We start from the raw sequence: 26,771 nt of genomic DNA on the forward strand, positions 1-26,771 counted from the left end.
ACTAAATATGAATCGGTTAGTTGTTGTTTTTTTTTTTTTAAATGACCTAATATGCATTTTCAACGCATAAAAATTCAAAATTGTAATAAGTCCCTTTCAAATCAAGTATATTCAGGTTTAACAGACTGTTTAAGCAGAGAGGTGAAGTACAAGTTACAGGCAGGATATCAGCTGGAGGAGGATGAGACGACTGCAGTTTTGAAGGAGATGAAGTCACTCTCTAAAAAGGGATGATGATGGTTGGATGACAGAATAATGTTGACACAGGTTTTGGTCCAGTTGGAAGTGTTGATATGGCGTGTGGATCACATGCCCGCTGAGTTTAGCAGTCTAAAGGTTCTGGGGTTTTTATTTTTAGGGGTCTGTGGTGAGAAGTCATGGGATGAAGAGTCAGGCTGTCTGTCAGAAAAACTCTGAAACTCCATCTGGCTTTGTTTCTCTGAGGAGAAGAAAGAGGTTAAAGTTGAGAAGACAATAAATTTAACAATCAGCCTAAAAAAAAAGAGAAAGTGATGGTTTGTACCTGCGGTCTAACTTGGGCCCAGTTGTCTGGTTGCTGTGGGCATCAGCTGTGTAACGAATTGTCTGGATGTGAGAGTGGCCTTCTGACTGTAGCCGCTCCCCTTCTGATGTCACTGAACTCTCCTCCAATGGCGCGCCCTCGTTGTAGAAGAGCAGGCTGCGGGAGCGGACTGCAACACACAGACACACACCGACGTTCATTCTCTTGAAATGTGGGTTGTTGGACTGTGTATTCTAGGATTTTCTACATTCATGATCAATCACTGTTTCATTATGAACATATCAAACGCTAAACATCCTGATATATGCATAAGTATGGAAGAAAAAAAGGAATTGTACTTTCTTCTCTTTCTGGTATAAAACAGACATGTTGCCTGAGAAATGGTTGAACAGAAATGGTTGCAAATGTATAAGTTGAACTGGAAAATGTGAGATTGAAAGCTGCAGGTTTTAAGAATACTCAAAAATACAGATTTTCTTCTTTTTTTTTTAAGTAACCTTTTGCAACTTTTCCAAAACCCATTTGTGGAAGCATCTGGGACTGTGTCGTTAAAGGGAACTCTTCTTTAATGCACATAAGAAAAAGAAAACAAATGGTTTGTTAATGAGTCTTTTCGTCCACCGCAGTGACATTTGTCCAGGGCAACGTATCTCTGCAATTACTGTGCCCATTGCAATGAAGTCTGGTTTGGACATTTCTAAATGCCGCAGTCAGTCAGGTCAAAATGTCCTTTTGACCAACATGTCGTGAAAACGAATGTCTGGAGCTATAGGGTAATATGGCCAGATTCAGCCTCTAACCACGCTGAGGATGGTTGTTGGCACAATGGAGCTGTACTTAGCATGATGGGAGCCTAACTTCTGGTTTAAAAAGGGGGTTTCCCCAAAGGATTGTGGTTAAAGCATGGGATTTTTAAGGAAGTGGAATGCAGTGAAAATGAACTTTTACTCTTTCTACATTCTCTTTAAAGAAAAAAAAAACTGTTGCACTGTCCAAATTTTATTTTTCTCAAAATGAATCTCAGGCCCTCTTTATGGGCTTTTATTCATACTTTTTCCATTAGATATTATAGTCCATCAAATGAGAACAGAGAGGAAAAAACTGAGTTTTATCTTCTTTTTCTTGAATGTGATGACTCAGTTTATTATTGCTTTGACTATTATTATCCCTAATGCAACTGCTCTCCATCTACAAGTACCAAATGCAACAAGTTCATTGTTATTCTCTGAGGATAGTTGAAAAGCAATCTCTGAAACAAGTTTTTTTTAATAAGACGTCGCCTATTTCTAGACCTACCCTGACTGGTGGTGTAGAGGTCCGCTGATGGAGGAGAAGGAGAGGAGGAGGGGGAGTTAGAGGAGGATGAAGACAAAGAGGAGCTGTGAGAGAGGGAGTAGAAGGGAGAGAGGCAGGGAGAGAAGGAGCCCAACACCAGGACAAAACACACCGCCATCATCTGCATAGAGAGAGTGAGAAACACTCACGTTAATAAATCATAATAACTGAGAGATGCCCAAATCTGGATATAATTTGAATAAATACAACATGGCATCACGCTGTTGCTTGTCAAATGCATAAACTTGAAAATAACTTTTCAAGTTTATTGCTTTACTGACCACAGTATGTATACAGCCTGACCTGAAGCATCATAGTGCTTTGATAATCTCTCTATATATATCTAAATGTATGTATGTGAAGAGCTTTACAACAATACTTACCATGAGGCATGTCCCTGTTTGAGTTGAGGCCATTTTACATGAACGGGGGACAACTTTCCCCGAAATCAACGACTGAAGCTTCTGGAGCTGCTGTAGGAGAGATCTGAGGACACACACACACAGAGATATAGATAAAGAGAAATTAAAGAGAAAGAAAGGCTGACGACGTACTTTCCCTGAGAAATACATTTATAGCTAAACGCCTGTTTCATAGGCATGTTAACGATGCACAGAAGAATGTCTTAACTTGTATCTGTAATGATACCTCATCACCGCTGTGTGCTGGCAGGAATACAGTGGAAAATACCATTTGTATTTTTGCTCAATCAGTCAAACTATCAGCTGTGAGTCACATCTGGAAGTTGGACATTGATTATTTAGTGCATGCATTGTGTGCCTTTAGGTTATCACTGAAACAATGCTGCCAGTACTGTGTGATATCTTTTTACTGTCTTATGGTGACACACTGGAGCTTTTTCTGTTGCTCAAGGAAGTGACACTAATTCTTCTGCCTTGATATTGGGTGAGGATTGGCACCATTTATGATATTTAAGCCTGATGATTTGTGTAAAAGCTAAGAGAAAGGCTCTATGGCAAGAAGTACCTTCATAGATTTGCTCTTCTTCTTTCATGAATGTATATGTTTGGGTCCATGTGCACACACACGCATGACTGAACTCCCCACCCACCACTAAGTACAGCATACTCTGAACTGTAAAGCCATCGAAAACCACAAGAAAACTCATACACGCACTCAGACGTACAGTTTATTTCACCTACAATCTACAGAGAATCTCTCTCTCATCACATGGCTCTCAATATTGAGTTGGTTTACCCGATAACCACCCGATTGACTGTTGCTTTGTCAATTAGCCAGACTAAGTAAAGAGAGCACGTTAACAATAGAGTACACCAGAAAAAACCACAAGAATAGAATTGAAAACAGCATGTCATTGGGATCTGGAGAGCAGGGTGCTGATGGTATGAGCTGTCAGTGGCTGTAAGGACACACTCTGACCACTAAGTGGAGACAGAGAGCCAGTCACTGCTGAACTTCCAGTGGAACAGCCTTTAGATGGTCAGTTCAGTCAATCGAGCAGTCAAGGAGCCACTCAGAAAAGCAGCTTTCCAGAGATGATTTAATTAGTTAAATTCAACTAAACAATGAGCGAACAAGCCAGTGACCATCCACCCAGTCTGCCGGTGCATGTAATGTTTTAAATGTCCATGCTGATCTCTATCACATGCAGCCGAATGCAGCTTTAAACTGTGTGTTGCCAGCTGTAATAAACTTATACGGGATGATACTGAGCAGCATCCCCACCAACACACACATACACACTCATGCAGGACTTTGATGTTGAAACCACAATGATTTACTGCTAAAGTTACTGATGCTTTAAATATACAGTACTTAGAAAGGCCATGCTGGTTGACTAAGTGAATGAATGTGTCTGTGTGTGTGTGTGTGTGTGTGTGTGTGTGTGTGTGTGTGTGTGTGTGTGTGTGTGTGTGTGTGTGTCAATATTCAGCACATGAATTTATGTCTCCGAGTCACACGAAACTGCATAAATAAGCTGTTATGAGGTTTTTGCACTTTTTTTTGTAAAGCCTCCAGTCTCTGATTAGTCTCAGATAGGCTAACCATGTGCCCTTACTTGACACATAAAGATTAAATTAATATCAATCTTTTAATCTGACTCTGTAAATACACCTGAAAAAAGTCCAAGAATGAGTCTAACTAACCTAGTTCTGTGTGAATCTAAGCATGGATGTGCAGTACAGAAAAACCTCTGCATGGTGAACAAAATGACCACTAATAACTGCATTTAAGGCATTTTCAGGAACCATGATCTTAAATTTAGACCAGTTAAAAACATTTTTTTATACCCACACACACTCTGAACTTTATAAGAGAACAAGGGTGCTGACTCATGTTCCCTAATTTGTGCCAACTCATTGTTCCTCCGTGTGGTGGTTTAACATATTCATCAGCGCTGTATGTGTGTGTGTGTGTGTGTGTGTGTGTGTGTGTGTGTGTGTGTGTGTGTGTGTGTGTGTGTGTGTGTGTGTGTGTGTGTGTGTGTGGTGAGAAAGGGAGGGGGCTGCCTTCCATGATGAAAGCTACTGTTGACTCGCAGCTTTAATGACAGACTGCGGCCGCCACAGACAGACAGACATAGAGACTGACCCCCCCTCAACCCTCAACCACACCCACCCACCCCATCTACCCACCCACTGCAGGATAATAGCAGATTGGTTTCATATTGTTATAATAACAGAGGAGACAAACGGAGCTCGGTGAGTCTGAACTTTGCTTATAGAGCAGATAAATTTCTGTATATATACACCGTAAGCTCCAAAAATTATACATATAGACCATAAATACTATACTATACCTTTGAAATGTAAACACAGTGAGAGAATGTGTACTAAAACTTTCCTTTTTTATCTCAATCACAGTTTTGCTGCTTGCCGATCTACTCATCATCATTCCTCTAAGAAATACTGGAGAAAGATGAGACCCAGTTTCTGCAGCCCTGCAGCAACTCAGATCATTCGTCTCTCAGCTTATCAAGCTGCATTCTTTTCACAATTGTTGCTTTTTCCAGTCACGTTAATCCAAACATCATTACAAAATTGTTGGGTCCGTGTAATTAGTGTTTGGAGCCAGCGCACAACAGCTTCAGTCTGTTCAGAAGCACGACAGCAGCAGTGTCAGCCAGCGTGTGTGTGTGTGTGTGTGTGTGTGTGTGTGTGTGTGTGTGTGTGTGTGTGTGTGTGTGTGTGTGTGTGTGTGTGTGTGTGTGTGTCTCTCACCTGTTGGCAGTCTCCAGGTTTTCTACTTTTCTCCACAGGTCGCTGTTTTCTGACGTGTAGCTCTCCACCCTAAAACACACACAGAGACACACAGACACAACATTTTTATCAATTTCAAAGCTCTGCAAATACATTTACTGTTCGTCTGATTAGAAATATTATCACTCACTCTCACACCATCCAAATGTCAAGCTAAGTGTATGTTTAAAGCTCCAGAGAATCAAAAGCTTTTTTTGCCAAACACATTCATTTTTTAAACTACTGATTTGTGTTGATAAGAATGGTTTCCTTTTTAGCTCCCTGCAGGTTATTATAAGACTTCAGGGCTCCATAAATAAGTGCTGGACACACTATAATTATTCTTTAATGTCAGCTAACAGTCATATTTCATGCTTTCATTCAAAGACAAAAAAAAGTCAACTTGAAATGTGCCAAATAATTGTCATGAATCAGTATGAAATGACTGTATGCAAAGAATTAGAATATCTATCATAAAACTAATGGATGCATACTCGAGGGTGTGGTGGACAGATATAATAGAAGTCTACAAGAGTATTTTAATGAAAATGAACCATTTCTTTGTTAGATTATCTATTACCTGGAAAAATCTGTTGCAATCACTTTTTATTGCCAACTTTCATTGAATTTTGACATTTGCATTCTCCATTTTGATCATATCTTTGCATAAAAGTGCACAAACAGACACATAGCCAAAGAGAAAGAAGAAGACATGGAGGATGAGAGAAGCCCTGCTCTCAACTTTGCCTTCACTTCATCCCTTTCTCTCTTTTTCTCCCTCTATCAGTCATCTTCTGCTAATCCTATCGATCTAATATCAACCAAACATCTTGTTAATCTCTTAGTTATCTCATAATCCTCCTGATCTCCTCCTATGTTTGGATGAATGCGGCTCATTCATGCACATTCCTTTCAGTGAGTCGTCCCGCTGCTTTCTCTCTGAGGGATCATCCAATAATCCGGTCCTTGTGTCCAAAAAAGAAACATAAAGAGGAATAATGGAAAAGATTTCTGTTTTTACACACCTCCTCTTACCTATCTATGTTTTGATTCAGTTAAATGAACTTGCACCAGGACACTATCGCTCTACTCTGATATTCATTTTGCTGCCACCTGTATAAACCTCTGTGTACTTATCAACTGACTGCACTGATTTACTTTTTGCTAGCAAGCCCACATTTGTATGTCTGTTGCACTCCGCCTCCTTGAATATGACCCATGTGTTGAGCAGGTTATTGGAGTCCTGCCATAGAAAGGAATGGACAGAATAACAAAGGAAAGATGAGGAAAAACGAGTTTCTGCTCACTTTTTGATGTTATTTAAGGAATCAGAGGAGAGGAGACAGATTAAATACATCCTGTAATTGTTATGTGTTCATCTGGACATGTTCACAGCGTGTGATTATCTGAACTCGACACAAAACCGACCCGATTGTGTGCTGCCTCCAGTTTAATCCCCTGCAGACCTCTCGTTTTACCGCACTCAGCTTCAAGCCAGTTGGGAAAATTTTTAAGTACAAACAAAACTTGCTCTTAACTGAACTTCTACTGCCAAGTTCACTTCAGCAGTACACAACTCTATCTTTTTTCTCTTTGGTCAGTGGCATTGTTCCTTTTTTCTATGCGCTAGTAATGCACACAATTACATATAAAAAAGGCCTATGGTTAAGCTCAAATCTTGGTGAACCTCGCCGACCATGGCTGCCCTTTGGCCAAAATTAAGCAATTTGCGGGGAGAGGTGGGAGGAAAAAGTCAATCCTTTGTGTAATCATTGTATGTAAGCAGCTGTTTAAGCTTTTCCCACAGCTGGACCGACATGAAACTGGTCGAAATGACAGTTCAGCTCGCAGACTCATGTGGAACAAATTGTGTATGAATGTAGAATATGCAGAGTATTAATGTTTGGTGTTTAGGCTCTGACCTCGTTGCTCCATACAAGGAAAAAACAAGCACGCTTATTGAATGATTCAGTCCTGATTCAATGAGATATTGCGTCACTTTGGACGTCTGTGAACTAGACTAAGCCCTCAAAGAAACCATCAGTCACCAAGCTGAAATACATTTGGTGAATTTCTACATTTTCATTTCATTTTCAACAAATTCCGTAAAAAGAGCAAGTAATCTCAGTATTACCTGAGAGAGGTTAGTCCTTCTTTGTCGTGCCAAAACAATTAAAAACACATCACTGATCCACATCATGATCATGACTGTTAATATACGCCATCCTGCTGCTGTAATACTCACTGGAGCACCAAATAAGTATTAATCCATTGCCCAGGTGTGCAGCGGAAGAGTGTGATCTTCACTCTCTCGCTCTCTTTTTACATTCTTCACACGACCTTCTGTCACTTTTCGCGAGTTCAACTGAGTGCGACACTGTGAGCGCGTTCGAGAGGAGAATGTCCGCTATCCCCATTTGTTGCGATTCATTGCGTCAAAGCTACAAAGACGCGCTGGAGACTCTGAGCTTTTGCAAAGATTTCGGGGAGGTGCGAGTGATGCAGCCAAGAGAAACCTATGACAGCAGGCATTTCGCTCCATCTTCAAGTGTGTGCCATTCAGACCAGATGTACAGGTATGCTCAATGAAATTCAAGAATATGAATGGATTCTGTTTTTTTATTTTGTATTAATCAATTGAACAACAACTAAATGTTGTGTATAATCTGTAATTCTGATTTGACATCTCTGGCTGGACTCTAACTACTAATAGCCACTGATATATTGTAGTATGCTTACTTTGATACCTATTCAAAGGACTATAATGAGAAAAAAGGGTGTAGAAATCACAAAATGACAGACGGATGCAAAGGTAAACCAAAAGGATTAGAAAGGAATGTAAAAACAGGGCCAAATACTCTTCTTCCAAGCCTTACTTTTTCTCCAGACATTCCACGTACTCTTTCTTCTTCCTCCGACTCTCCTGAGCAGAGATCTGTGTAGAAAAACATCCTTTTTCAATACTATATTGTTTATTTGTTGCATTCATTTTAAAAAATATTTTCTTCTCAGTTGGAGCTCAACACCTTTTTTTATTAAATGCTGTAAAATCTCAATATTTCTGTTTCAGCATCACTGGCATCATGTCATTTTTTGGCTCAGCCTACAAAGAAATTTCAACACTAAACTGACACAAGCTTGGCTTCACTCCCACAATAGAAGTCAAAGCCAGCCACTGATTCTGTAAATAAATATGTTTTTCTTTTTGGTAAATCAGATGCTCAATTCAGCTGTGAGTCCAAATATATTGAAAGGCACAATGCAATCCAAATTCAATTTAACTCTAGCCCTCAATCTATCTATCCTCTACCTATGAGTCACCCTAAATACCTTAGTTATCTAACACCCTCTTACTCTCTTTCATACCAATTTACCTTATTTTTAATCTTTCGTCGGACTCTCTTCAGTGCCTTCTCTTCACTCTTGGTCAGAGGAAGTTTGTTGGGGACTGGGTAACCCTCAGCAACCAGGGTCCTCTTCTCTTCTTCTGTGAGCATGAGGGGTCCTGAACCCTGCAGCTTCTGCACGATCAAACAATCAATGTTTACAACTATTATCAACAATTTATGTGGAAGTAAATCCTGCAGGTTACTGACCCGCCCGTTGTTTCTTTGAGCAGTACTTTGAGCAGTACTTCCAGTTAAACTAATACACATTGAACCATTCAGAATAAACCTTGAGTCATAGAGCATCATATTATGGCATTACTGCAAATGTGATTCAGTTGTTCAGTGAAAAGCTGCTGAATGAGACATTCAATGACCGGACGCTGAATTCTCCAAATGCAATTGACCCCATTTTATCAGCAAATTATAGGAATGAGTTAACCCCATGATGACAGCTGGTTCACATACTACACAGTATCTGCAGTTAGGACAATAATACAATACATTTCATAATTTCATTTAAGTCTGTAACTATATTTCTTATTATCTATAAAGTCTAAAATGACTTTATAAAATCATTGCTATACATGCACATATATCAAATAGGAGGAGGACGAGGGGACGAGTTCTTTTACTCACATGTGGAGCAGTGAGGAGAGGTGAAGAGGAAATGGCTGTGGATGAGGAAGAGGAGGAAGAGGAAGAGGAGGCACGACCTCCTGGCCTCTGTTGTGGCGGAGGGGAAGAGGGTGGCAGAGGGAGGTGCGGGGAGGAGGGGGGGAGGGAGCCGTCACTGTCGCCGTGGTTACTGCTGGGAGGGGTGGGTGGGAGCTGGAGAGCGTCGTCTGAAGAGGAGCAGGGCGTTGAATTAGTGCTTCTGCTTGAAACTAATAGCAGAAAATATTTGGGACACGTAAGAAGCTGTTTTTTGGCATCTCTGATTGATTCTGTTTCATTGTGGTTATAAAGATAGAGCTACAGATAGCATAAATTGGACATTCCTGCCCTGAATTTGGTCTGTCAGGTTGCGATGGCTCCCAAAAAGCTCTAATTAATCAAATGGTTGGGAACACTTTACAGACTGAGAGTAAGCTCTGCCTGAGAAGACAACTTCAGGAGAATAAGATCCCTAAAAAATATGTTGACAAACTGCTATTTTGAGGCTGAGGTTTGATTATATTTCATCTGGGCTTTCAACAGCTGTATTATTTTAGGCAGTGGTTAAACTTGAAAGCATCTTTATTTATTTGACAGGTTTGCCTTGCGGGAACCCTACTACTCAAACATATGTTTGTGTATATGTTTGTGCATGTGTGTGTGTGTGTGTGTGTGTGTGTGTGTGTGTGTGTGTGTGTTATGTGTACCGCTGGGCAGGCTGAGGTACTGTCCAATCTCTCTGGGCTCGTCTTTTATCGCTACTGGCTTCACATCGTCTTGACTGTGCTCCTGCAGACGCAGAAACAAACTCATAAACACCAATAATGCTCATAAACTGATAACATCGACAACACGATCATTCGTAGTGGCGCTGACCGTGTGTCTCCATGGCGATCCTCTGTGTGGAGGGGCAGGGCTTAATAAGAGAGGCGGGCCCTCCAGAGGCTGAGGATCTAACCTTTGAACCACGTCAGGCTCCTCCTGTTTCACCAAGATGGCTGACAGGTCCTGACTGAAGCTCCATTCAAACTCTATGAGAAAAACAGGAGAGCAGAACAACACACACACAAGTTCAACACATACTGTACAACACAAAGACATTTTGTGACATTGCAGAAGCTAAATGTGTCCATGTGATGATGGATGATTGTAGTATTTTGTAGGTCCTTGCTAATACAGGACTTATAGAGTCAATTATCAACCCTTTGTAACAGCCTAGTGTCCACTTTTTCAATTAAATGGACTACCTGTATCCTGACATGTATGAATTAATTTTCAAAAGAGAGCTAAATCAAAAGGGACTCTGGAAAAGTCTGATTTAATCGGAGTACTAAAGATACAGCTGCAGATAGACAGCTTAAGTTGGAAAGGTTTATTAGACTTGATCCAAAATGCGATCGCCCTGAATCGATCCAAACAAAGAGAGAACACTGGCAGCAGCACAAACAGCTGAGGTATATTAAAAAAAAAAAAGGCAGCAAAACGTTAATTTTTACTGCACTTCTCATTTCACACTCTTCATCTTGCCTCAAAAAACACACTTTTCTCAGTGTACATCCATCCTGAAACTTTATGGGGTGATTATGACGCGCCACAGGATCAGAGCCGGTTCCAGGTCCATGCAGATGTCTTATGAATAACTGAATACAATACTTGGGACCTGAATGGAGCCAGGTCTCAAATATTAGGGACGGAGTGGACCCAGGAATACCTCTAATAGTTGCATAGAGGCCATTGTGGTGTGTCAAGAGGCAAGCATGCTGCAACCTCATTCATTCTCCTACATATTCACCATACAGGAGTTAAATGTCTAAAACAAGCACTAACATGTTTTGGATATCAACAGATCTCCTAGTACAAGACAACATGTGATTGCTTATTAAATGATTAATGGTGTTCTTGGTCATAAATCACTAGAATAATGTCAAGTCATTATATGGCCATGAAATAGCACTCTGTGTAAAAATCTAAAATTCTTCTATAACGCTCCTTGCCAACTTTCTGAGCGACTTTAGCAAACAACTTAATTTCTCCCCAGGGAAGCTTTGCTGTAGGTCTTCCAATGGGAAGTAACGGGTAGCTTATAAATCCCACTTTCAAAGAGTTTCCCCAAAACATTTGAGCACTTCCTGACAAACCTGGTTATTACAGACTGCTGGACGACGTCGCTCTGGCAACTGTGGTGCATAATTTGTCTCCAGTGAGTGTGCATCTACCCTGAAATAAAAGATGGGCTGAACCAGCAACTCGTCTTCAGCGTCCCTCCTGAGAAACTGCAGTTGCCGACTTTAAACAGTGTAGAAAACCCGCGTTATTGAGTGACCCAACAATGAGGTCAGAGTACAAATTCAACGGAGGCTCACCAAACACAATGTGGATATATTTCTCAGAAGCACATCACAGGTACTCCATTGTTTAGTCTACTGGTAAGGAGTTAGTATTTTAAGAACATAAGTGCCAGTGCAGGACTGCAGGAAAAGCCAGTAGCTGACAGTCCTGGTGTATTTGGTGTTCTGGTGGACAAGATGATGAAGAGGCTCCGGTCTTCCCTGCCAGCACCATCCAACCTCCAGAAATGACCTCTGACTAATAAAACACAGTGACTGTTTTTACTGTAGAGCTAACATCCTCACAATTCTTCAGTGACACATCCTCGCAATTCTTCGGTGACACATTAATGAGAGGAATGGAAAATGGATATCGCTCAGACAAAATAAATCCGTTAAATCACCGTCCTGCCGACTTTTTCCAAAACTTCTAACATAAGCTGAGTAAACTGTTTGCAAACCTCTTGCAGACATCGCTGGACGACTTCTCAAAAAACCTCTAACGTTATAAAAAACGATCAAAAGATCCGAGGAAACAAAAGGTCTCCTACGGCATCCCACAACACAGGATTTGAGCTGATTTTACCGAGTTAGCTGCTTAACTGCACTGAGTCAAACCTCCACAACATCTGTTTTTCCATCCATGCTCAAGATTTGGTTAATTCCAGATTTTACTCGGCACACTATCCAGCTAACTCAGTCCCCATTAATAATACAGAATCCAGATGCTGCAATCAACAGCGCTGCATAATTCCTAAGAGTTTAACTTTAATTTTCACTCAGGATTTATCATCATTTAGACTGCAGCTTCTCAGAGTGTGAAAACAACTTGGTTGAAAATAAGAAAATCTCAGAGTTGCTTTGAGGCTTGAAACGCTGGAGAGTTGTGAAAAATGTGAATGTTTACCAGGCCTACAGGGTCAAGTGAAAGAATTTATTGAGTTGCCTTTTGGGAATTGTGGGATCCAGAATTTTTGCAGTTTGACTCATACTTGGGTCTAAAATTTAGGATCAATTTTGACCATTCTTTGCCTCAATATGTCCCTTGCAGATCCCCCAGCCATGTTCAGTATTTGTGGCTGCACCATTATATGAAATGGAAATTATACAGATATCCTGCATATAATTTAATGTAAATTTTCCATTATTTACAGTTTTTCTCAAAATTGTTTTCCAAAGCATGACTTTGAAAGTCTTAGGTCTGCCAGAGCTGAAGGTTAACTAGGTTAACTGCTTTGAATTAAGTCTGTTTTAAAGGTGAACTAATTAGGTACTGCTCCACGGGAACCTCATTAGGCAAAAGTCCACCAAACTATCTAAAACTCTGAGAGTTCTTTTAACTTCATCTTTTACTTTAAATCAAAAGTGAAGCTATGATCAGAGACGTAACTTTTTAGGGGTAAATTGCAACTGAAGTGTAAATGGTGCAGGTAGAAAAGGAGGAGTGTGTGATTTTCCATTGTCAGCTTTTTTTTATTATTTTTTTTAAATAACACACGAACACTAGACCAGACACTTTGATGTTTGTGACACACACACACACACATATACAAAAGCTTCACATGGTGTATGGAAAGACAGCAGTAGCCGTTTAACAAGACTAGGACTGCTGTGTTGCCGTGTGCGTGTGTATGGGTGTGTGTTTGCAAGGAGTTAACGTCATTTTTTTTTAATCACCTCCTGGTCTCCTAGCAACATTGCACTGGTAAAATGCTCTGAAGTTTACAAGCTGTGCGTGTGTTGGCTGGAAGCAGAGGGGGATGGAGGTGTGCGCGCGTCAGAGAGAGACGGCGGCTCGTCTGGTTATCCCGTCCATCACTACGACGGGGATCAACACAGACAGAACCCATCCTATAAACATCACCGCAATAAATCTGCGGTGTCAAAAACAGAAATAAACACTGATCCCAAGACCTGTTGAGGTGGTCACTTGAGAAGTCATCAGTAACATCAGTAGGCTATTGGAGCCGTTTTTTAAAATCATCTATTAGTTTCAGCTGACAGGTGGTATCCTGCTAAAAATCCAAAGTGAGTGTTACCAAAATGATTACTAATCACAGTGTTTGTTTAGGCTCAGTTCCCAGACCAGTAGAGAGTAAATGAGTATGAAGTGATTTGGATTGCGGGAAGTGCCACTGAGTCACTGACAACTCCAAGATAGCATGTGTTAATGGCATCACACTATTTGCCTGGCTAATACATCTGCTGATTATTTTCTTAATCAATTAATTAATAGTTTTATGACCTAATACAGTGGTGCATTAGCTTCAACTGTAGATTACCAACTCTAATCCAAAAATTAAGACAGCAGGAGATGCGCATTTTGTGTGAAAGAATATAAATGTATTTAAATTACCAAATTATAAATACCAAAATGTAAACAAAAACATCACTTTAACAGCTTCTGTATTACTATTAAAATCTTAAAAAGCTATAATTTTCTTTTAAAAAGGAAAATAACTGAAAATAAATCAGCTCCTGGTCTTAAAAACTTGCTGCAGGGAGACACTATAGTAGACCCAGCTGGATAAACATGACACCGCTAATTTAGATTTAAACTGTAGCTTGGTTTATAAGATGTCAGAAAATACTGGAAAATGCCTATTAGATCATAAAACAGACAAAAGCAACAGATCTGCACACCAGAGAAGCTGCATTAAGAGGGACGTTCTGTGTTTTTGCCAGAGTTTAAAAGTAAAAACAAAAAAGAGAAGATTGATCATCAAAACAGTTGCCAATTCATTTCCTTTTAAAATCGACTCACTGTTTCACCTCCACTGAAAAACACAGGACAGAATTAACTTCAGGGGCATTTATCACAGAAGTGTCATGGCATGGGAAACATCTGCAGCTGGTAAAATAATCATGTCTGCTTTTGAATCAAATAAGCTAATGAGTAAGCATCGCTGAGTCAAATATGATCATAGCAACCTGGTTGGTAACTGTCAAGGTATCTTACTGTGGATGAACATGTTCAATAAACAGAGGGGAGACAAACCACACCAGCTTCCCGGGGGCCTGCTCACAGTGGGGTATTAACAACAAACAGCTCATCGGTAACAGATTTGTAATGGACACAATTTAGCTTTAGTCACTATTTTCCATACAAACACATAGCTTTGACCACTGAATGATGTAAGATACACTCATTACAGCCTCCAATTCACTGGAGTGACTCAGATCACTCCCGTACATCCCTGATCAGCATTCTGACTCAAAAAAATCACTGACTAAAGCTCAAAAAAAGGGATGGAAGTAATGTGTAAATTCAGTTTTGTGGTAGACTCACCGTTTACCTATTCCCCCTCCATACTCCCTAAAAGTAAGACCCTCAGAAGCCTCGCTTAATGAGAGTGTCCTGCTGCTAGCCTGAGCCTTGTTAAGCCTCCTGCCCTCGTTAAGCCATGGCTTGATTGCACGCCCCTCTCCACCATTCTCTAATGAATACCAGAAGATGTTAGCTAATGGACAGGAAGATTGTCCTGTACATTTAGTACTTTGATCAAAGATGGAGTGAAACATCTTTTGACAGAGCTGGGGAGAAGTTCGATTAAAAAGAATACAAATGTTTGATCGTTTTCTTTTCCATTTCCTTGAACGACTAGGATTCATTTTCTATCACAACAGTATGAGGGACAATGAATGCCGATGCAGTCCACATACCAAACAAGTCAAAAGGAACCCTATCTTCCAACTCGGATGTTGACCATCTGATGGTCCACATTGGTAAAGTTTTGGATGCTGTTAATAAAAAGGAAGTCTGCTCGTGTGGGTGAAATAATGTAAACTCAGGTAAAAAGTCTTGGCGATGGTGTAAAAAGGGATAGTTAATGACCAAAGGCTCCTGGCAGTCATCACAGGGGGTTAATGGAGGAGAGGTGGTGGCTGTGTTTGATCTCAGTGGGACAGCAGCTGCATTAAAACAATAGTTGGAACAGCGCAGTAGGAGCTGTAGTAAACACAGCATCTCTTTGACTTGAATGAGAGCAACAGGAGCTGACACCACAGGCCAAGAAGCAGAACGAGAGAGACAGAAAAAGACAAGGATATATGACCCGAAACTTCAATAATATGTTAATCTGTGCCATAAAACGTAAAAAATCGTCATCTTTAAAATGAATATGGTTGTGTTTCATCAAATTACTGCAAACCAACTGACAGAGAAAACCTGGGGTCAGGTAGTATTTGAGTATGATGGGTTTCTAGGTCTCTGTCTGGCCATGGGTAGAATTTCATTTTCATGTTATATCAATTATCGCAGGAGTGTAACGATTATTATTAAAATAAATTATTCATTATTAGACAAAGTGGCACCTTCTGAGGGATCTGTATCTGCAGCTTCCTGTAAACAGATTAGAAACCACTTGGTGTCAATTCTACTAGGGCTTCACTTTCATTTGTTGTGTATGTGCTTGTCAAAAAAAACAACACACCATCATCCACTAATTCCTCCATTCAGAGCAGAATGAGTTTGTGAAAGGTCAACAACTTCAGACATCCCTAGGTGGTTAATTAACCTGACTGATCACGACAAACAAGCAGCTGCTCCTACTGCCGTTCTCTCACTGGATGCTGAAAAGGCCTCGGCTAGAGTGTTCGTCTATTCTCATGCCTGCATTATGCTCCAGTGGAGATTACGCTTCAATACCTGCGTTTTGAGTATGAAACAAAGCTGCTTTCTCCAAACCTCATTATAAGGTCCCATGCAACAGTCGAATGCCATCGACTGCAGCTGCATAATTAGCGTTCTTCCCATGCTAGACTGGTCACTAACAATCAGAAGAGGTGTGAGTAAAGTGGATCCGAACTTTTGAAAATGAAACTATGAGGTGAAGCAATCAAACCTGCTGCCTTCCACCCTTACATCAAAGAGCTGAGCAGCATTCAAGTGGTGCAGCATATGACTTAAGTCCAGGAACAATGGGCCTCATGCATGAATATTTTTTGATTTTTCCTCTTTTATTTATTGTTGCACGAGGCAATAAGAGGAAAATAAGAAAATCCTACGTGGGATTCATGAAATGTGCATTGACAGCCAAATCTGCTCTTACCCATCTGAGTATGTTCATGAATTGTGTTTGATCTTAAACTTGATGCACATGCCAGGCAATTTGCAATTATCATAGGAAAACACCCCAATAAACCTAAATAAGAGCAGCAGACTTAATGTCATGAGCAGTAGGGTTAGAGATCACCTGTGCAATTAATGACGTATGCGCAGAAGAAAGTGAACTCTTGGTGACATTTTTTTTTTTTTTTTAATGGTTTGATCTGAAAATGAACTTCAAAACACGGCTGTCTGCTTCCAGGAGTACTATTACATCAACAGGAGGGGGCCAGGAAACTGTCAAAACAACAGTCATGGATGAGCGCGCTGGAGCCATCATTGGATAGGTTTCTCTCTCGGGGGTGCAGTCTGATATTCCACTGGACAGTGACCCACCACAGCCAGGAAACATCCTGTCAGCACCGCACCAGACAGCAGGATCAACAAGCAAAATCCTAAGACAATGGTAAGCATCAATCTACTTTTTGAATCCTCAAAAGGGAATTTAATTAAATTGATTGCAGTCGATTCCACATTTAATATATTTATAGGACACTTGAATTGAGGAATGGGATTTGGAGATGGTGTCCTGCTGCACCCACAAGTACAGTCAATGCTCTAATAGTAGTAATAGTAGTAATAAACGGTTTGGCAATGGCTTAAAAGTCCTCTTTTATCTGGGTGTGCTAAGCAGCGGTACATGAAAACTGAATGTACTGTGGAGTTCACTGGATGACACCCTGGAGAACTTCGAGGAGCACACGACTAGCAGTGGACTGGGATAAGCCAGACCCACCACCGATCTCTCTCTGGAGGGTCTCAGTAGCCAGGAAGTGACTGATAGCGGTGAGTACTTGCAGATGAGAGTGCGTGGGATTGGATCATTTTGTCTCTGATGTAACTTGAGGCTTTCAAGATTCTGCCTCGTTGATCGAAAATTGTTTATGAGCCACTCGTCACCGTCATCGAATAAATCCGCTCGATCTTTAAACTCACGCTCTCTTCTCAAGGTTTGGTTGACCAATGGATCGAGCAGGAGCAAATAAGCCATCGTGGAATTGGTTAGCCACCACTTTATACTACTTTATATAATATGACCAATCATTATTAATGATGTGTGCTGTCATCATTCATTTTGTTGTCATCTTTAGTCATTTTTTTAATAATTGTAAAGATTTCAAATCATTAATAAAATAAATAATTGTAGAACATTTTTCTTCTGTGTTTTTTTAGTAAATGGCTTTTTGATCATCATTATTAATATTTCACAGCACAAAATGCAAATTGGCTTTTGTGCGTATTTGCTTAAATGTGGTCTACGATACTCAAATTTTGATTTCTTAAATTGTGCGTGCAAACAATTTAAGATCAAATATGTGTCTGTGCATGATGCACGAGGCCCAATGCTCCAAAAACCACCAAACATAAATCAAAAATAAATATAGCTTATAAAACTACATGTTAGTGCCCGTTTGTGCAATAGATAAACTACAGTGAAGAAATGAAACTAGCAGACTATCACAAACTATCAAGTTAAGAGTCAAGCATTTAGGATTAAGTTCTAATCAAATAGGCTGGAATAGATTCAAACACACATGATTTGTGTGTTTTCTCATATGTATGTGATAGAGAAGGAGGGGGGGGGGGGATTGGTATGATATAAATGTTCCATATTTGAGCTTGAGATGACAGCTATGTAACTATAGGCAGACACAAATAAGCTGTAAATTCACATTCATTGCAGTGATTCTTTTTTTTCTTTGAAAATACAGCCTGACATTCATTTTATTATCGCTAAAGAAGCTATTAATATTATTAAAAGAATCAATGCAGTTCACAGTTTTGAATTGCAAACAGACACATGGGGCCAGTACACAAGCCAAACTGTAGTTTTTTTATGTGAACCAGGCTTTTTTTCTGCTCAATGTGGTGTTTTGGCAATGCAGGTAATGTGATATTCATACCAACAAAGTGAATTTAATTGGATTAAGGGAGATGGAGAGGAAGCGAAAGACAGAAAATAGGACAGTAAGAGAGGCTGAAAGAGAGAGATAGAGAGAGTGAGAGAGAGAGAGAGATAACCTGACAGAATAGAGAAAGAGAGTTTCCGTTGGCTTCGGCTAAAGCTGCGCACTCAAAACCATATGCTTGTCATAGCGTAGTGTGAGTCTGTGTGTGTGTGTGTGTGTGTGTGTGTGTGTGTGTGTATATGTGCGTGTGTGTGTGTGTAAGGTGGGCAGGGCTTAGCTGGAGGAAAACTGCTCAAATCCTGCTACTCAGACAGGAGGATCCCCGGGACAAACGGAGCACAGAGGAGCACGCAGACAGATGGACAGACAGACAGTGAGCGAGACAGGTGGACGGAGAGATAGAGGAAGCCGGGCAGAGACGCAGACGGAGGGGAGGAAGACGGGAGGAGATAATGAGTCAAAGAGGGAGAGAAAGACAGACAAGAAAAGCAAGAGCTGAAAAAATTCTGTATTTTCATATTGACTTGCTCCAACAGGCCCATCTTACATACAATATAATAGATGACAAATTAGGCCAATTATCACACACATATTGCATACCAGACAGAGGAATCAGCCAATCAGAGTGTACACTGGAGAAGGGTCAAACCACATGTTAAATGTTGCAGCCAGCATGATAAGGAACCAGACTAAACACCTTAAGTAGTGTTTTGCTTAACTGTGCATTTTTCCAGTGAGCATAAACTATGATATGAAACTAAGTGACCTACCTGACTCTTGGTCCATTTTGATTGACAGGGCTGGGCTCTGGGGGGCGGAGTCTTCACTCAAAGAGTAGCTGTGCTCTGCTTGAATATCTGTAAGATTAAAAGCCAGACGGGGAATATGAAACATGCTCTCATCATCTATCTTGATCCATCAGATGTAAATGTTGCTTCCAGCTTCATTCAGACATGACAGGACAGTTATAAAAAGAGCCAGAAGAGTTGAAGAGTTTAATGATATGAAGGGAAAAAAGTCTGTTCTCTCACAGGGCTGCGTCAGTGATTCATGTTATGGCCTATTTTACCATAAAAGCCTGAATTAATGACCATCATGACTGCAAGGGAAACTGTGCTCCTCATACTGAAAATCGTTGATACATTTTCTCCTCAATTAAATCATTTACTGTTATTAGATAGCAAAAAGCTGTCCTCTTTTTTATGATGTCCAGCAGTGCACAAGCATGACATAACAAGACATTAACTTTATGTAAAGAGGGTTGCTGAATATTTATAATTGCATCCATGCAGTTGATATGGGTGAAAGTTGAAAATAGCCAATAGAGAGGCAGCGTTCAGAAGATTCATACATACAACATAAACTAATATGAGTTTAAATTCATCATCTTATAAAATGTCAGTGTTTTTACAGCTTCCTACAATCACAGCCATCTCACTCTAGACGTCTTTGCTGCGCTAGTGACCATGGCAACACCTGATAAGAAGTGAGGGGCTGACAAGACCTTCATAACAGTCTCCAACAGTTAAGACAACCAAGAGTAACTCTGAGCTGGACTACCAGTTCCCACTCTTGCAGCTCTGGCTTCAGTTTCAAAGTGAATGCCTATTGGTAGCTCACCCAGGTGTGGCCTGAAGCAGCCACACCACTCTTACACTATGCAGACTCAGCACCTGCTATGTGAGAGGTAGAAGTAGTCCATTGGGTTTCCTGCTGGGTTAAAGATGGGATTTTTTGGAAGTCACAGTTCATCGCAGCATAAACTGGCTCTTGGATCAAGGAATTTGACCTCTCTGGGGAGGAGGGAGCCAGAGTTGATGTCAGTGAGTTGAGGAGACAACTTGATACAGTTGGTCTCCATCAAGAGCTGGCCTTTGGATCAAACCAAATAAAGGGATTGGGGTCTTTTCTAACCAGACTGGCTGCTGCACCGCTGGAGGTTATCCAAGGAAACGAGAGGGTCATCTGAATGTGACTAAGAGTGGTGGAGAGGAAACTTTCTTGAGTCTAAATTCATTTCAAAGCAAACATCTTCAAGACAGTGGTTGGCAACAACTGGGAGACTAGATGTTATTGGAAGGAACAGTAACATCTCAGACTTATTCTTTGCTTTTTTAACGCTTTTTCCCTTTTTTTAATACTGTGGAGGAGCTGTGTTGAAAGTGGCACACGCTGCATATTCTTTTATGATCATTTTCCATAATATAAAAGGAAGCAGAAGAAAGAAGAAGGGACCTGGGCTGCTGTCTATGTCCATCTGTAAAAGTGAATTTCTGTCTGCCAGCAGGGGTCGCTCTAATAGATGTTCCTCGAAGAAACTGCTGAATAATTCGCTGCTGAAGTCGTCCATCTGGTCACCTGAGAAAGGCTGGAACACATGAGGAGAAAGATGGGAGACAGAAATGTTTGCGTCATTGTATGAACAGAAACATAACAGCACATCCAGCAATAAACTTTTACAAACCTCGCCTGACTGCAAAACTAACAGTAATGGAAATACAGAGAGGGTGATGGAAACGTCTCACTGCCGCTGCTTAGTGCTAGCAAAGTCAGCTAATTAACTACTTTTGAACCAGACTCTGGTGGATCCTACTGGTCTGCTGTCCAGCGTGAGTGACTCTGCAGCCACGCAGGAGAGGATTATATAACTGAACCAACTGACACACAAATTATGATTTATTTTAACAACACAGATGAGAATGAGAGACATGCAAGGATTTTAGAGAGGAACTGCTGCTCTCTCTGTCTTCTTTATTAAACAAATAATTCATCTCAAAATGACAAGAGATGATTGAACATTCACCTGATACTAAAAACATTCATCCATTACACATCCAATTTTTGCACCATTGGAAAAACAAGTCTGAAAATGTTAGGTTCAGCTGGAAGCCTATTCCAGTGTTTGATGGCTGTAAATAATGATTGTCCATGCAGGTGCATTTTACATGTAAGATAACACTCAGGAAAAGGTGAATATTCAGCATAAACTAGTGACTTACGATTCAAGTGCAGCCCTTTCAGATACCTCTTCATATTCTGTGGTACGTTTGGATATTGCTGGTAATACTTAACAGTTTGTGATGTGCAACAAATATTTAACAACTCTCTTCGCCAACAAAAAACCATTTATCTCCAAATTTGGTGGAGATAAATGGAAGTGTACGAATGAGTGTACGAATGAGAAAACTCCCCTACTTCTTAGCCTAAATAAACCATTTGAATCCCTTTGGATTATCAGAAATTGCATTGCCACAAAGCTGAGGAAAAGGGCTTGTTTGTCTTAGCTCACGAAAAGTTGACATTTCGGAGATACATGGTTTTGCATGGCGAGGCAACATGAAAAGATCTGAGGAAAAATGGGGCGACATGTCTGATGAGTTGGTCTTTCGATTCATCCTCAGTCTGGATGAATGAGTCACTGAGCTGAGAGACAGTACTCTGGAAGCCTGGGACAGCACGGTGCTCTGCTTTCACTGGTTTACATCCACACACACACACACACACACACACAAACATACATACACACACACACACACACACTCACAGAACATGAGTCACCCTGGTCTTAAGCAAACATGCACAATGCAGTACAAAAGCAGACACACACACACACACACACACACACACACACAGATGGGTTAGTTGGAACCTATAAAGGCACAAGTAGTAATGAGTTCCAACCACTGGAGGCTTCTCAGACAGGCACTATGACAGAAATAACTTGATTTAATTAACAACAAACACAAAAATTGATTTATGTGTTTTATTCCAGGAAATTAGCTTTTACTCTTCTCCAAAAACTGCATGAAGTGTCACAGTGGATTAAATCAGTCCAGTAGCAACAATAAAGGCACCACTGGGACAATAAATAAGGAGCTATCGTCAAGATTTTTATTATATGAGCTATGGATCAGATGTGAAGTAAGTGTAAAAAGGGGTTGCTTGTAGTGACAAACCCAGCTCTGGTGTTTTGATTTTCTGTCACACAGGCTCCACTCTTATCAAGCACAAAACAGCTGTTTTCAGTGGAAATGCTCTGATAAGACCACTGCACACTACCCTCCCAGCAACATAGTGCTTAAAAAAAAAAAACACACAATAATGCTTAAAATCTTTCAGTGGAAAAAGGGAGATTCCCATAAATAAAAATCACAACAAACCATATTGGTTTAAACATGCAGATGGTTTTAGCACAGTTTTGTTTTTGTAGGTAAATCTGAGGACTTTCGATTATAGATTGTAGACTAAAGCTATGAAGTAAAATGTTTTTGGGAGGAAATGGATGAGGATTAAACACACTGTGTTGATGTTTTGTTACAGGACTGAATGTTCTGTAGGTATGAGTCATGAGATCATTACTCATGTGTATACGTTCGGCAATATCCTTGAAATAGCATTCAAACAAGTCAACTTTAAATAACACTCACATCATCATGCATGCATTATCTCAGAGTGTGTGTGTGTGTGTGTGTGTGTGTGTGTGTGTGTCTGCGTCTGTGACTATCTTTAGGAGGTCAACTGTGTCTGTGGTAACACACTGGGACACATGCAGCTGTCTTAATGAAAGCACATGGAGAAAGCGCACACACACACACATGCAGACACACACGCAGACACATGGAAGACATAGAGACAGTTAAAATAACAGAAGCACATGACACATAAGGAATTGATGATGTTATGAAACTCAGCTGTGAACTGTGTTGAGTTTTTTGAAAATATCAACACTGAACTGAGTGGAAAGTTTGCGAATTTGGGGCTTAACTTTTTCACATTGGACACTAAGATTTATCACAGCAGGGAAAAGTACAGGTGTAACTAAGTAGCTAATTGCAATAAATGGCTGATATAAAGACTGCATGGCAACTTTATACCAGGTAAGCCATGAGCACCTCTAAAGTTGACGAATTAACACTTTTTTGTCTCAATTAATCCTTTAAGTTGCATGTGCTGCACTTTTTCTTGTCATTTTATTCACTCTCTCTATTTGCATCGTTTTCATGCATGTATCCATCTTTTATGCAATCCTTTATTTACCATACCGTTAAAAAACGATATATCTGACTCCAAAATTTCAACAACAAACAGAGGTGAAAAAGAACCATATCTATTTTTGTATATGAGCAAAGTCTCACAATGCTCAAAAAGGTGTGAGCTTTGTGCACACACTCAGTGATCCTGCCGTCACTCGCTCTTTCACACGTAAGTGAACACTCACTCATTTATAAACAAACACACCCACACGCATTCAGAAATAATACTGACAAATAGCGCCTCGTTTCCTTGCTGCATTAAACGTCGGAACAATAGCTCTTTAAATAACGCTACCCCTTTAACTCGGCTCCATTATCATATATAGGTCACATTTAAACTGAGCTACCCAAAAATAAACAGTGAAAAGTTTCCTACGTGGAGAAATGTGGATGAAATTGGGATAATGATGGGAGAGAGGTGCGGGGAGAGAAGAGGAAAAAAGGGCCATAATTGAAACAATTATGAATGCTCTAAAATGAGCTCAAAGCAGCTGCACTAGTCCAACAGTATTAGCCTTTATTCTGCTTTCTTCTTACTCTCATTTTACTGCAGAGGCTTGTATAACTCTAGCTCCAGTAGTACCAGCAGTGACCCTGTTCGTGTTAGTTCTGGTTAGTTATTCACTCGACACCTCCAACACACCTGGATCCTGTGATACAGTTCTCACCTACAGCTGGCAGGGCCACATTTTGAGGCTTATCTTTTTTTCCTTTTCCGTCATCTGGCATGAAAGATGTACACATAACACTGTTTATACATTTCTACACCCACGCAGGCATGTTCAGTTTGATAAGACATCCTCTCAGGACTGGACATGTAGAAACTGTTTCACTGACATATCGCAGCTCATTAAATCAAACACACATCTGTCAGTAACAAAAATTCATGAGACATTTGTCGACTTATTCATGGAGACAAACCCTAAAGGCATTAAATGTAGGATCCAAGGCACCGACTGATGGATTCGAACACTGAGACATGTTTTTTTTAATTATCTTACAGTTTGTGTTTTGGCATCTCTTGCAGCCATGAGTTGGTGGAGCACTGCTCTGTGTCTGTTACCATAACAGCCAAAAGTAACCATTAAAATAATCAGACATTCCCAACATTCCTGTTACCTTATAATTAACATCTCCTCCTCTGCATTTGTCTGTCACTCTACTATGTACAACCTGTGCCCTGATAAGGCCTCAAAAATAAATTCTCTTTCCGCAACAGGAATTTAAAAAAAAAGACTGCCTCTGGCTCAATTTGGGTATTTAATAGCCAAAAAATCAGGTTTGATAGATTCTTTTTAAAAATTCTGACAGCAGAGAGATGACTGGAGAATCAGGGGAAAGAAAAGGGAAATGACATACAACACACACAATTGACATTGCAGCTCATGGTCGGCATTTTTGTATCCCTAAGTCATGAGGGAGTAACTTAAAGACTGATTCAGTCTAAAAAAAGCTATTAAAAAGGTAACATAATGTGTTTTTTATGATTTTATACTGTCATTATGTCGAATGTCCATTTGCATCAAACTGACATCAAATCATTCACGCATGCCCACAAATGGCACGGATTTGTTGCTAAGGTTGTTGCCATGGGTTGTTTGTATTGTCCACTCACATATTTCAAGTCGATTTGGGCTCAAGCACATATGGAAATGTTGATATTTTGAGTAAAGAATAAGTAAAAGAAGTGATATTTTACTACTGTTACTGTACATAGCCTCCCGAGCCGTCATAAACATCCAAAAACAAAGTAGGCTGATTGGCCTTAAAGAGACAGGAGCTAAAACGGCTTGTTTCAGACAGAGGCTGAACAGAGGATCTGCATTAAGAGCTAAAAGATAAATAAGGAGTCTTTTGAAGTGAAAATCATTCAAAGATATTTCAGTACAGTCCTTGAACCTACATATATACCTGGAAATGTGTGTGATATTTCCCCTTTAAGGGTTTAACAATCACATAATATGATGGGAAAAGCAATTAATGGAGAAGCACTGGATGAACTGACAGCATCAAACTGTTGCTGTGGTAGCAGTGTTAAATAATCAGGCAGACTATGAATGCTCAGTCTAATTATGTATGCAGATAAAATGATGCTTTGGCCAATCTATTGTTCGGAGAGAAGGTCAGCATTCTTCTGACCTTTCTCTCGTTTGAGAACAGTTGTGATGTTAAACCTAATCACACCTATATTTGCAACGTGTTGCATTTTTGTAAATGTTTCAATATTTGTCATACAGGCCCCTTTTAAACATAGTGATAAACAGAGGGATAGAAATAGAAGCTGTTGTTATTATTAGGACAGAGAGTTAATGAGTCCAGGGTGGTTGAGCGTTAGATGCTGGAAACAGCTGCTGTCAGTGTGAACAGAGTAACTGAGGTCCAGACCTTTCATTACCTTAACCCTTCCCTCTATGCTGGGAAAAGAGTTGTATTAGGGAGTAAAGCAGTTGACGGTTTTTATAGCGTATTTCAGTGCCGGTCTGTTGTTAAGGGGGATGGGGCTGAGATGTAAACCACATAGAGAAAGAGCTGGGAAAGACAGACATGAGGAGTAATTATAAATGCAGAGACCGACTCGGTTATGCCTATAATTAACAGTGTTGAGTCTCAACACATCTCTCTCGTCTCTATTCATCCGGCTGCTGCTTTTGCTCAGGTAAAAATGTGCAGAAAACAAAAAGGCTAAATCACCGACGCTTCTCTACACGTGAAGTTTGGACGACCATAAGAATTTAGAGACACCTGCAGGTTGGCCAATGAGCTGCAGCAGTCATTCCCTTCATGCCAGTGGAGGTAATAATCAATCCAGCTGATGGATCGTGTGCTCACATACATGGGAAGAACATTTACTGAAATGGCAATGAAAGAAAGCACAGGAGTCAGCTGGAAAGAGAACAGCGTTGCATCAATATTAATCAATCGTCAGTCTTAAGAACATCATGTATGGGCCAAAGGGAAATATTATTATTCTTAACAAGTCCTGTGGTCTCAGATTTGGACTTCAGGGCCACTATTGGCTAATGTTTGGATTGAGTCCTTTGTTATTAAATGCTGGGTTCCAATTTAGGGGAATTTTATTCAAGTGAGATTTCTGCTCCCATAAAATGTGATTGCTTCCATCGAACATTAAATGTGAGCTGTTTTGACTTGTTTTAAAGGAGCAGCGTGTAGAATTTAGTGGCATCTAGTGGAATCGGACTTGGCTAATTAGTGTTTAATCACCTGAAAATAACAATCAATGTGTTTTTGTGACCTTTGAATGAGCTTTTTAC

At 40.2% G+C, this 26,771-nt stretch overlaps 1 protein-coding gene across 1 annotated transcript in view; it reads right to left on the minus strand.

Annotated features, from left to right (window-relative positions):
* Positions 1–325: 325 nt before the first annotated feature.
* Positions 326–26,771, minus strand: part of creb3l1 (cAMP responsive element binding protein 3-like 1) — a 32,595-nt gene continuing 6,149 nt past the window's right edge. The window contains exons 2-13 of the mRNA XM_062414704.1: positions 20,702–20,834; positions 19,237–19,323; positions 9,999–10,153; positions 9,830–9,911; positions 9,105–9,310; positions 8,454–8,600; positions 7,956–8,014; positions 5,062–5,130; positions 2,242–2,344; positions 1,820–1,979; positions 524–692; positions 326–439 (exon numbers count right to left, since the gene is read on the minus strand). Coding sequence (XP_062270688.1) covers positions 403–439; positions 524–692; positions 1,820–1,979; positions 2,242–2,344; positions 5,062–5,130; positions 7,956–8,014; positions 8,454–8,600; positions 9,105–9,310; positions 9,830–9,911; positions 9,999–10,153; positions 19,237–19,323; positions 20,702–20,834 — 1,407 coding nt within the window. The 3' untranslated portion in view covers positions 326–402. The remainder of the gene's footprint in view (positions 440–523; positions 693–1,819; positions 1,980–2,241; positions 2,345–5,061; positions 5,131–7,955; positions 8,015–8,453; positions 8,601–9,104; positions 9,311–9,829; positions 9,912–9,998; positions 10,154–19,236; positions 19,324–20,701; positions 20,835–26,771) is intronic.

The sequence above is a fragment of the Scomber scombrus genome, chromosome 24, assembly GCF_963691925.1.
Source record: "Scomber scombrus chromosome 24, fScoSco1.1, whole genome shotgun sequence".
NCBI lineage: Eukaryota > Metazoa > Chordata > Actinopteri > Scombriformes > Scombridae > Scomber > Scomber scombrus.